This window comes from Cydia strobilella, chromosome 22 (genome assembly GCF_947568885.1).
Source record: "Cydia strobilella chromosome 22, ilCydStro3.1, whole genome shotgun sequence".
Lineage (NCBI taxonomy): Eukaryota > Metazoa > Arthropoda > Insecta > Lepidoptera > Tortricidae > Cydia > Cydia strobilella.
This window is the reverse complement of record NC_086062.1, coordinates 8,060,845-8,073,399: the sequence shown is the minus strand read 5'-3', so window position 1 is coordinate 8,073,399 and position 12,555 is coordinate 8,060,845. Positions and strand designations below refer to the sequence as shown.

The following is a 12,555-nucleotide window of genomic DNA, read 5'->3' as shown; positions in this document are numbered from 1 at the left end:
CTTCTTAAGGTATAGGAGGAACCCTGCGTTTTATGTATTTTATTTGTACATTCTGTTTATTTGAACCCGACCATCGCTTCGAGGCACAAGCTTCGTACAGTCCCTGAAGATCTCTCTGATATTCACTTTCCGTTCGTGACAATCACGGATCGGAGCAGGCGCTCACTATAACCATAAGCTCTCTGTAGCACCCTTTCTTAAAATACAAACTAGGTACTTAAAAAATGCTTTAAAGAGAGCGCCTGTTCAGACCAGATCTGTATATTATTTTTTATACTTACGACTTCTTCTTCGTGACGTTTTCCTTCATGTTCTCGTTTTTATTTTCTTTTCCATGATCCCACTTGCACACCGAAGGTCATAGGTGGCGAGTTACAGGAACGCTTGATCCCCGTCCCGTACAGCAAGACTTCGACCGACCAGGCTGTAAGATATATAATAATGGCGACGCTAATTCACTCACATCTCGTTTTTGTTCAGTTTTACTTACGTTTCTTATAATATATGTTCTCTAATACTCTGTCTATACTACAAACTTTTCTGTCCAGTCCACTGTCTCTAACTCTGACCTTTATGTTTTGCTTGTCGGTCAAAGTCGACGCGATCGGTTAAAAACAACGCATCCACCCTAAGCGGATAAAATACCAGAATTATTTACTAAAGTACAAGTTAACCGATCGCGCCATTTAAGGACATATTGCAGCCGCGGCGTAAACAGAAGGTCAGTGTTGCATGCTTCTCGCATTCATGCATGTATCCAAATGCATGTATTTGTAATCCATTTTTACATCCATTTACCTTTGAACTCGTCGCGAAAGATTCTAGTCTTTTATCAATCTTAATGTTGTGTCAATAATCCTTGGAGCACTAGATTCTGGAGTCAGGAACTTGTATTATAGAATTTCCAAGTAACTAAGAAAACACTTCTACACAAAAGTATTTCAATCTTAATCTTAACATTCCATTCTATATTTTTGGTCGAACAATAGACATAGTATGTAATTAATTATAGTTCTAAATATGTTTAGGTAGGTAATTTAGACGAATACTTACCTTAATCAAGTTTCGCGGAATCTTTATCACGTCCTTAGTTGGTCACCACTTCATAAATTCTTATCAAGCATTCCTTATATTTAGCGCTGTTAGCGATATATTTATCTCTTCTAGCAATTGTTGTGTCTCATCAAATGGCACATCGCTTTAAATTTTTGTTGCATCATTCATAAAGTATTTTTTAATTATTTTGCCTCACATTAATGCACTTAAAAATCGTGGGGTTCTACAAATTTCATTGGAAAACGATAACATAAAAGCTTTTAAAATCACAATGAATAGACCATTAAATAGCTTCTAGTATTTTTTTTTTTCATCATAACCGAATGCTTTGGATTGTGATGTTTTAGGTTTCGACTCTAATAAGGGCTCATTGTCATTCGAGGATGCTTATACCATGCTTCGTTCATGGGACCTTGAATCAGGCGTTCTATGTTGCTTCGTAATGCATACTGTGTATAATAGGGCATCGCAGTTCCATAGCTTGGTCGCGAGTAGCATAGAAGAGGTCAATCTCCAAATACAGTCACAGAGGCGCCGGGCTCGTCGGTCGATGGGTCTGATCCGGCAATATACCTAATACCTACCATCCAATACACGAGGATTGGTACATTTACGAATCAGACTGATCGCTCTGACTTGAGCCTTGCATTAGCTATCGGTTCACGGGCTGCGTCTGGCCGATTTTCAAAAATGCATCTCTGTATCTAACAGTAGGTATTTTCGAATTTCATAGCTGATCTCGGCCGTGTAAAGACTTGTTTGCTAATGCACCGCCAGCATGCTCACGACAGGTTCACGTCTCGGCACTATTGGCACCCTACGACGATGTCTGTATTCAGAGGTGCAGCGACGGAAGATTACCCTTGTGAGGCTTATACAACTGAATTCGCTACGTTTGGATGTAATCTGTCACTTTAGGCCAAATTACAGAAACCAGTATTAAAGAGCCCTGGTCGAGGATCGAGGATTTTAAAGCGTCTTTTGACAGATTGTAGCCATAACTCTTGCCAATTTGGTTGTGGACAGGCCCGATCGAATCACTGCATGACCGGCCCCGCCGGCTCGACCTTCGTATCTGTGACTGGAATTTTGAATTACCTGCTTTACCGCCTTTTTTATGGCTCGGTGTGCTTCAATTTATGTTTTTACTAATTTTTCTCCCGGTCTCGTCGCGGCTGACTGCGACGGAACCGGCGTGCACCCGTGTTGCTCTCATAATACTGGCTCTCTGATCCGAATTGGCTTTAGATGGTGCCTAGTGGACATAGCACGTCACTATAGACAAATACCTAGACCTAGAAGGGCAACTAGTTTTTGACACAAAATTAGAGTCGGATCAGAGCAGCCAAGCGTTCCCACCTGGAGGTGAGAATGGACCTCGATCCCAAGCGCCCTCCCGTGCCAGCTCTCGTTTGTTGTGATAACAATCCTTGTTCAAACACGAGAGTTGGGTGAACGGCTGGTGGTCGCTGGGACGGGTTATATGCTGGCCTTATAATTCTTCACCAACTTCTATCAGTTCTATTCACTCTTCAATCGGCAAAGTCTTACACAAAAATTATACACTTCGGTATATCAATAGCTTCCACCTGGAAACTAGCCGTTTGTGCTCACTGACGAGTACGAATGGGGTGTTTCTCTGTGTTTCCGATCCGGCACGGCACCGGCCGGCATATAACCAGGGATCGAGGCGAGAGCACCGCTCGTGCGCCGCTCCGGACTCTGACTAACTTGTTGGTTGGGCGCAGATCCGCGTGGTGAACGCGTTCCGGCAGGGCCTGGACTCGCGCGGCTCGCTGGCGGACGCCGCGCTGGCCGAGGCGCTGCGCAAGCAGACGGCGCTGAGCAAGCGCTTCTCGCACTCGTCGAGCGTCGAGTACGAGACGCGTGACGCGCTCGCGCCGCACGACATCGACGTGGAGCGCCTGTCGTCCCACTCGCACACCGAGACCGCCGTCTAACGCCGCCACCCCCACGGTCCCCGCTCACGGATGCAATAAATTAGCGATAACAGTATTATAGCGCCCGACCGTGCCCAGAGACGTTCCCGACCGTTACGCTGCCATCGCTCTAATGTAATGATTATTATATATGCTAAAACGATTGTGTATAAAATCATATTTTTAAACAGAACGAGGATCGTTTCGTTTGGTTCGAGTATGGTTGCCGCGGCCAGCCCGCTTGTGTATTTGAGCATAAGTTATATTGTTAACTAGTGTGTTTAATTATTCGATTGTTTTGAAAATATTTTATTATAATACGCGTGCGTTAGCGCGCGTCTGTTGAACAAATAAAAATATTGTCTAATTATTAATTTTAGATTTAAGCGCAAGGGTGAGCGAATGGGCGTGTGTTTTTTGAAAATAAATTTTTCGCATACCATCGTGTCATCTCTTACACGGAATGAAATGTTTTGTATTGCTTTTGTCTTGGACGCGAGGTGGGGGGGGCTCCGGATCTTGTATAAACCGTTTCATTTGTTACCACGCCCGCGGCCTCCGCCACGCCGCACACATTTATGTATTCATCATATATTATATATGTATATATATATATATATAGTTATATATACATATACTTTGACTAAATTATTACATTGAGTATTAGTTAAGGTGTTTGTTATAAATTTCAATAACTTTTCTTTTTGTTTTTACGACATTTTCCCCCTAAATCTAAGTATACATTTAAGTCATATCTCGAAGCGTAGACGCATCAACTAGTTTCTATACAAGAAACGACCACTCTTGTGTATAAACCGACGTAGTCCACTTAAACATCTTCAAAATGTTTAAATAGAAATAAACATTAAATTGTATAGCTGAAGGTATTTATTTGTAATGCTAGTATCTCTTATGAAACAAAATACTAATTATTCAATTATTATAATGTACTTATTGATTATTGATAAATACTTCAAGTTTATTAAACAAAATATAGTCTACGGTGTAACGAATTGATTTTGGATTTTTTTCTCTATGAGCAATAGCGAGGCGCGCGCACACCGGTGGAGGACCGGGGCCTCGCGCGGGGCCGGGCGCGGGCCTCGGCCTCGCGGGTAGAGTTTTGCCGATCCCGGGAACGGCACAACTCTACCCGCGGGGAGCTCGCGGTCGGCGCACGGACTCGCGGCCCCCGGCCTCCGCCAGTGCCCGCGCGCTCCAGACATAGGCGACGTAGGATCGCAGCAGTGGCATTTTCAACTTATAACGTAAGACATGTACTTAATCGATTAGTGACGAGTTCGACCGAGACGCCGCTCGCCGCCATCTTGTTTTAGTAAACGATTAGCGAAGCGGCAATGTTCAATTTTGTATAGAACGTTTCATAGTAGCGGTATTGAGAGTTGTTACGTTTTGTTCCGGGGCCGCACGCCCATCCACGACGACGGGGCCCGTCCCGCGACTACTATTAAAACTACTAAACAATCTTGTAAGTAATTAAGTATTAGCTTCAAATCAATAAAGCCTTTTTAAAAAACTTAGTTAAAGAAATGAACTATTGAAACTTCACATGTTTAAAAGTATAGCTATGATTTCAGTGAATAGAGATCATGGTTTGTGTATTTATATATATTTTCGTTGATATTCGTTATGAGCCACGAGTTACCCAATGAAAGACATAAATTATAGGAGTGTACTGTAGTGTTAGAGGCGCGCGTCGCGACACTCGCGACGCGGCGCCGCCCGACCCGACAATCAATTGTTTCGACACAACAGTCTGCCACTAACCATTTTAGGTGATAAGTCCCATTGTTGTATTTTTCGTCTCACAATAAATGAAAATCTATTTTATTGTTTTTAACTGTGTAGTTTTATTTGTGTCGTGTCGTGTACCCACCCGAAAGCAGACTAGGAGAGGCATAGGTCGCCCCCCTTCCACATAGTGGAAAAACATAGAAAGAGACCTCAAAAAAGCCCAATTGCCTGAGCAGACATTCAGACAACCCAAGATCGTATGACTTGACGCAGAAAAGTTAGGAGACCCGACCCCAAATAATGGGATAAGGAGAAGATAAAGAAGAAGACCCACCCGAAAGCCTAAAAATAAAACCTGGCAACTTCGATTTTCGCGGGTTTCCACTGCGGACGGATACGAGCGACCTCTTTAAAGTTAATGTTTCTGCTTACCTCGCAAAAAATATACAATTAACTGTTTAAGAGGGCTTTCCAAGAGGCTATCTACATGGAACAGTTTTTTGGATACCTAGTAAAAAAATAACTAAAATATTGTGTTCGAAAAGACCTTGTCGAAAAGTGACTGGTAAAAGTAAAGGTACCTTTCCAAACAACACAATACGGGAATTTTGCGCAGTTTTCTCGTACTGCAACGAACGAACGTAAAATACGGAACGGAACCCTCTATTTTGTGTGATATCGGCTGGTCTCGTAAAATGCAGCCAATACATTGGTAAGACATTGAATACTATTCAATATATAGCTACCGCCACCACCGATCATGTACCTTTGCCGTGATGCCCATGAATTCCGTGATAGACTTGCGCCAAAGAGGATATAATAGGATAAAGTACTGTCATAGTTTTTGTAGCCACAGTAAATTCACTGCCATCTATCGACACGTTTAAAACTAAAAATAAAAATATAAAAAAATGTACGTACCACGTACCTTATATATGGATAAATGGTATTTTTATTTGCATTAATTATTTTTATATGATTTTGACCCATGTTCTTTCTCTGATATGCGTTAAAATTGATAAATAACAAACGAAACCGTCAACGCCATCTATTCGAGAATAGGCCAAAGGTGATAAAACGTAGTGGCGCCATCTGTGCGAGAATCAAATCAAATTTTCTTGATTTCCGAGGCATGTTTTTTCCTTAGAGATATATTATAGCCATATTATAGCCCCCTTATTCATAAACGTCTACTAAAGTTGACAAGCCGCTAATAATCGTTTGTCCCTTTCCGACGTATTGGTATGATGGAAAGGGACAAACGATAATTACCGGCGTCTCAACTTTAGTAGACGCATAGAGTAACTTATACTAGAGCGGTACTGTCATAGTAAATTTTGTAACCCCAGTAAATTCACTGCCATCTGTCGACACACTTTAAAACTAAAAATAAATATTTATAAAAATACGATAAAATGTATTTAAATATGGATAAATGATTTTTTTTATTTGCATTAATTATTTTTATGATTTTGACCCATGTTCTTTTACTGATATGCGTTAAAATTGTTAAATAACAAACGAAATCGTCAACGCCATCTATACGACAGTAAGCCAAAGCTAGTAGCGCCCTCTGAACGAGAATCAAATTTTCTTGATTTTCGAGGCACGTTTTTTCCTTAGACTGTAAACATCTATTACGGAGTTATATCTATCTTTGGTAGACGTTTATGAATAAGGGGATAGTCTGGTTTTATTTTAGGCTGTTCCAGGTTTCATGCTGTGTTAAATACAACGCCATCTAGTGATATCTTTGAGAGGTAAGAAAGCAAACAGCATGGAAGGTGAGTAGGTAATGCAGATTACGCTACTTGACACGAGATAGCGGTGTAACATAAACCACTAAAACCGTGAAAATGGAGCCAAGTACAATGGGAAACCAGGCCTTATTGGGATTAGTCCGGGTTCCTCACGATGTTTTCCTTCACCGAAAACCAACTGGTAAATATCAAATGATATTTCGTAAATAAGTTCCGAAAAACTCATTGGTACGGGGTTTGAACCCGCGACTTCCGGATTGAAAGTCGTACGCTTTTACCGCTAGGTCACCAGGAAAAAGAAAGGAAAAAATCCCTCTATGGTAACAGCATCAATCATGAAACCCAAAATATCTACATACATAGTATAAAACAAAGTTGCTTTCCGCTGTCTGTCCCTATGTATACTTAGATCTTTAAAACTACGCAACGGATTGATGCGGTTTTTTTAATAGATAAAGTGATTCAAGAGGAAGGTTTATATGTTTAATTTGTAAAGGTTTTGTGTAAATTAGTTGAACTACCCGTGCGAAGCCGGGGCGGGTCGCTAGTAATATATAAAAATCGTGAAACTGAATCGACTCCCTATAATAGGTAATCGAAAGTGGTCACAAAAGTTCACAAAATTCGTTTTAAAAATGCGACTAGTAGAGATTTAGAGAATACATTAGCCGGACCCACGTACTTACGAAATCATTTTTTGTTCAAGATGAAACGGAACGCTTTAATCGCGCATCTATCGCGCATCGCGTTCGCTCGGCCTCGGTCAATTATTTTGTGAAAAGCTTCGAGCAGCTTCGAGTTCCAAAAATTTCCAGCTTTTTCCCGCCCCAGCATCAAATATGTAGATCATGGAGACTATACCATCCATAATGTGTGCATAATGTAGATATTATTCCTTGTCTCTTTCAGATTTGTGGGCAATCATTTAGCGCTATCCTTTGCTTATTACAGCCATTCCACAACAAGTTTCGCTACTCGCCACGAGATGGCGATGTAAACGTATAATGTATAATTTATATTTAAACACAAAAAATTGCTTCTGAATGTCGCGGTTTTTAATAGATTATAGTTATCGCAATGCTTTGAATTATACCTCACAAGTACCCTAAACCTTTTAATTTAATTGAGCATCATACTACTTTCGCGAAATTTCTAGAAATTGTATTGTTCAGTATTCACTGTCCCGTTCAGATATGTGATTCGAAGCATAGCGCTATTCTTTTCTTACGTCGTAGGTCAATGGCACGTCAATGGTAAGTACCTAAGTACGTATAAAACATTGTACAGGTCGGTGATACCACAGTAAAAGATAATGTTTTCGCTAATAATTATAAGATAAAATAATTTTAAGGTTCCAGATATATGATCAAAGAGAATTAAGTAGACATAGTGCTCACTCCATACATTAGTTTTGTTACCAAAAATACTTTTATTTTCGTAGTCGACATCTAGCGTCATGTAGCGGAATTTTGAGTCCTGCCAAGAATTTATAATTTCTTGGCACCGCGCTCAAGGCATAAACACAAATATAGTCTGGCAAACATGTCTGTGAGAAGAAAAAAAGCAGTTTTATGGTAGTTAGATCCTTCACGTGCCTACACATTTTACAAATTTGCCGCCTTTTTCCACTGATTGTTTTGCCTACTGCCTTACGGTAGATATACTGCCGTAACACAGTAGGCAAAGTAAGTAGACAATCTTGACGCTGCCCAGTGTATACATACTGACCGCTTGCCTATACGTTAGAGCAAATACGCACAACTACTCAGCTTACGGTGTTAGAAGCGATAGGCGTCGCGCGCTAAATCTACTCGCGCCCCCGCGGCGACGGTTGGCCAAGGCCCGAGCATCTCTCAGCGTCTTTGGGCCCAAAATATACAATAAAATTCCAATTGACATAAGAAATGCAGGCAGTGACACAATTTTCAAAAATAAATTAAAGGCGTTACTAATTAAATGTGCTTGTTACGATATAAATTAATTTGAAAACCTAAGTGACAATTTGCAGTATTAAGTAGTGGATATTTGCTGCATGCATCTTTTGTTTATAATTTAATCGAATCGATGACACTGACATTTTGTAATTTAATTATTAATTTATAACATTATTCTATGATTATTAACTTGAACCAATAACTGACATATTGAAATTGTATTTAATTATATCTATCGTACATTTAAGTCTAATCTTAAAGCACCTGGAAATATGACGTGTAAAAAAATTGTATTATTTTTACCAATAAATAATCTGAATCTGAATTCCCTTTCAAGGTCTAATTATAACAATTAAATTGGTATGTGGGTAACCTTTTCGACGACATGTCACACAAAAGCTGTCACTCGGACGCCACGTCACCAAAGTTTCAAAACTGAAATTTAACTTTATGCACATGCACGTAGGTCTATGTTGCTCTGTGGTCTGTGACGGATTAATCCGTCTTTGCGTTAAACCTGCGGTGCCGATATATCGGTCATTGGCGTCCAAAAGGTTAAGCATTGTAAACAGGTCAGCCGCATTCGAGGGAAGCCAGTGCTGTCAAACTGGTTTAACTTGGCAGACATTCTGAATTAGATTAACTAACCACTTTATTTAACGTACACAATGTCAAAATGGAAAAGTAATCTCTTCAACTTCAAATATACAGTAAAAATCATATTTATGTATTCGATTTTTAATGGCCTGGATACACCTGGATACGAGACCTTTAAGCCAAGTCTTTATTTTTTAACACTGCACTACTATTTAAGTTTTATCACTGTATTTTTAATATATATACCTACTTGTAAATTTGTTGATATGTTTGAATGTCTTTTAGTAGATTATAAAGCGGCGGCGGGCGGGAGGAAAAATAAATATTATTATTTTTATACACTTCACTCAGTTCACTGGCAAGCACTAATCTGTCAATTAGGAACTTCTCATATTTAAATAAGAGGTGGTTAATGGTTTCTTCTTCAGCTTCACAGAAAGTACAAATATGGTTTTGTCATTTAAATATTTTTGATAAACGTTGATGCATAGAAAAAAGTAAAATAAATCGTATGTCAAGTATTTTTTTTACGTCTGGTATTACTAATTTGTCGTCCTTCTCTTTCTAATTCGTACGAGATGTATGTTCTAGCTTGTTCTTCAACACCGAACAGTCGAGAACACCCGAGACCCGACATCGTCCCCATTGGCCGCCGAACAGTTGTCGAGAATAATCTAGAAAATACTGCGCTCTGATTGGTCGCTTTCCGAGGGGTATATAAGCAGCCGCGCTCTGGCGGGAACTCAGTTTATATCTGAACACAAAAGCGAAAGTACGGAGAAGTTGAGTGGTGAATACCTCTCGAGTTATTACGTGATATATTATTATATTGTGCAAGGAAGTTATTAAAGTTAATCAACGAAAAATGCCAGCTGTAGGAATTGATCTTGGAACGACTTACTCCTGTGTGGGAGTTTACCAGCACGGGAATGTGGAGATCATCGCGAACGACCAGGGCAACCGGACCACACCATCCTACGTCGCGTTCACGGACACCGAGCGACTCATCGGCGACGCCGCGAAGAACCAAGTCGCGCTCAATCCCAACAACACGGTGTTCGACGCCAAGCGACTCATCGGACGCAAGTTCGACGACCCGAAGATACAGGCGGACATGAAGCACTGGCCGTTTAAAGTCATCAGCGACTGTGGCAAGCCAAAGATCCAGGTCGAGTTCAAAGGCGAGACGAAGAGGTTCGCGCCGGAGGAGATCAGCAGCATGGTGTTGACGAAGATGAAGGAGACGGCCGAGGCGTACTTGGGCACGACAGTGCGGGACGCCGTCATCACGGTCCCGGCTTACTTCAACGACTCGCAGCGCCAAGCCACCAAGGACGCGGGCGCCATCGCCGGCCTCAACGTGCTGCGGATCATCAACGAGCCCACCGCCGCCGCGCTCGCGTACGGCTTGGACAAGAACTTGAAGGGCGAGCGCAACGTGTTGATCTTCGATCTCGGCGGCGGCACTTTCGACGTGTCCATCCTCACCATCGACGAGGGCTCGCTGTTCGAGGTGAAGGCGACGGCCGGCGACACGCATCTCGGAGGCGAGGACTTCGACAATAGGCTAGTGAACCATCTCGCGGACGAGTTCAAGCGCAAGTACAAGAAGGATCTGTGCGGTAACACCCGCGCGCTGCGCCGCCTGCGGACGGCCGCCGAGCGCGCCAAGCGCACCCTCTCGTCCAGCACCGAGGCGTCGATAGAGATCGACGCGCTGTACGAGGGCATCGACTACTACACGCGCGTCTCCCGCGCGCGCTTCGAAGAGCTCAACTCGGATCTGTTCCGCGGCACGCTGGAGCCGGTCGAGAAGGCGCTGCGCGATGCTAAACTGGACAAGAGCCAGATCCATGACGTCGTGCTCGTCGGGGGCTCCACTCGCATACCGAAGATCCAGAGCCTTCTGCAGAACTTCTTCGGCGGCAAGCAGCTGAATCTCTCGATCAACCCCGACGAGGCGGTGGCGTACGGAGCGGCGGTGCAGGCGGCCATCCTCAGCGGATCCAACGACTCCAGGATCCAGGACGTGTTGCTGGTCGACGTGTCGCCGTTGTCTCTGGGCATCGAGACGGCCGGCGGCGTCATGACCAAAATCATCGAACGCAACTCTAAGATCCCGACCAAGCAGTCTCAGACGTTTACGACGTACTCGGACAACCAGCCGGCGGTCACCATCCAGGTGTACGAGGGCGAGCGCGCCATGACGAAGGACAACAACTTGCTGGGCACGTTCGACCTGACCGGCATCCCGCCCGCGCCCAGAGGTGTGCCCAAGATCGACGTCACCTTCGACATCGACGCTAACGGCATCTTGAACGTGTCGGCCAAGGAGAACAGCACCGGACGGAGCAAGAACATCGTCATCAAGAACGACAGAGGCAGACTGTCGCAGGCGGACATCGACAGAATGCTCGCAGAGGCCGAGCGCTACAAGGATGAAGACGAGAAGCAGAGGAAGAGGGTATCAGCGAGAAACCAACTTGAGGCCTATGTATTCAGCGTGAAGCAAGCCTTGGACGACGCGGGAGACAAGCTGAGCGAGCAGGACAAGAACACGGCTCGCAGCGAGTGCGAGGAGACGCTGAGATGGCTAGACAACAACTCTCTGGCCGAGGTGGAAGAGTACGAGCATAAGCTGAAGGAGGTGCAGAGAGTGTGCTCGCCGGTGATGACCAAGATGCACGGCGGCGGCGCCGGCGGCAACCAAGGAGGCATGGGAGGAATGGGGGGCATGGGAGGCATGCCCGGCGGCATGGGAGGTATGCCCGGCGGCATGGGAGGCATGCCCGGCGGCATGGGAGGCATGCCCGGCGGCATGGGAGGCATGCCCGGCGGCATGGGAGGAATGCCCGGCGGCATGGGAGGAATGCCCAGAGGCATGCCTGGATACCAAGGCAGAAATGACGGCCCCACCATTGAAGAAGTGGATTAAGTAGTTTCAACTAGATGTAATAGGATTTTCAAATTAATAGTAAGAAATGTACAAAGACTGATTTATTATTTATAAGTTTAATAAATATGAGGAACTCATATTTTGTTTTATTTTTATTACTGAATAGTTTGAAATGAACTAAAAGGCTAGGTTCACACGGCGTTAATTGTTAATTTATCCTGTATACGGGATTTTATTGAATACCGTTAGTGACAGCAAAATTTGTATGGCAACCAAATGGCAACGTTCAAAATCGTTCACACGGCGTCTATGCTGGCAAGCCGTTTAGCAGTGTCAACGATTTTGAACGTTGCCACTCAACGCCGTGTGAACACTGAACCTAGCCAAGCAGAAACATCAGCAAGTTATTTTTAACTAGCTTTTGCTCGTGACTCCGTCTGCGTGGAGTTAGTAATTTGGGTGGCTTATTTTTATTATCCAATCTGCTTTTTATCGATTCCCCATACAAACTCCCCCCCCCCCCCCCTTCATCCCCTGAAAGGATGACTTCTGGGATAATAAAAATTATCCTATGTCCTTCCCCGGGGATTCAAACCTCCTAATGAGTATTAATTATA

General features: G+C 43.4%; 2 protein-coding genes across 8 annotated transcripts in view; both read left to right on the top strand.

Moving 5' to 3' along the window:
- LOC134751389 (plasma membrane calcium-transporting ATPase 2) overlaps nucleotides 1–4,857 on the top strand; it is a 194,388-nt gene extending 189,531 nt beyond the window's left edge. For 6 of the 7 annotated variants that reach the window (XM_063686759.1, XM_063686758.1, XM_063686757.1 and 3 more), the window contains 2 exons: nucleotides 358–426; nucleotides 2,805–4,857. In XM_063686759.1, the coding sequence (XP_063542829.1) occupies nucleotides 358–426; nucleotides 2,805–3,017 (282 nt within the window). In that variant the 3' untranslated portion in view covers nucleotides 3,018–4,857. The remainder of the gene's footprint in view (nucleotides 1–357; nucleotides 427–2,804) is intronic. The other variant, XR_010128651.1, reaches the window with a different exon arrangement.
- A 4,918-nt stretch (nucleotides 4,858–9,775) lies between these two features.
- LOC134751473 (heat shock protein 68-like) lies at nucleotides 9,776–11,992 on the top strand. Its single transcript, XM_063686876.1, has one exon. It carries the CDS (start codon nucleotides 9,908–9,910, stop codon nucleotides 11,975–11,977), a length of 2,070 nt encoding a protein of 689 aa, XP_063542946.1. The 5' UTR covers nucleotides 9,776–9,907; the 3' UTR covers nucleotides 11,978–11,992.
- Nucleotides 11,993–12,555: the final 563 nt, after the last annotated feature.

Coding starts and splice junctions, on each gene's coding strand:
- LOC134751473 (XM_063686876.1), top strand. CDS start 9,908: ATGCCAGCTGTAGGAATTGATCTTGGAACGACTTACTCCTGTGTGGGA.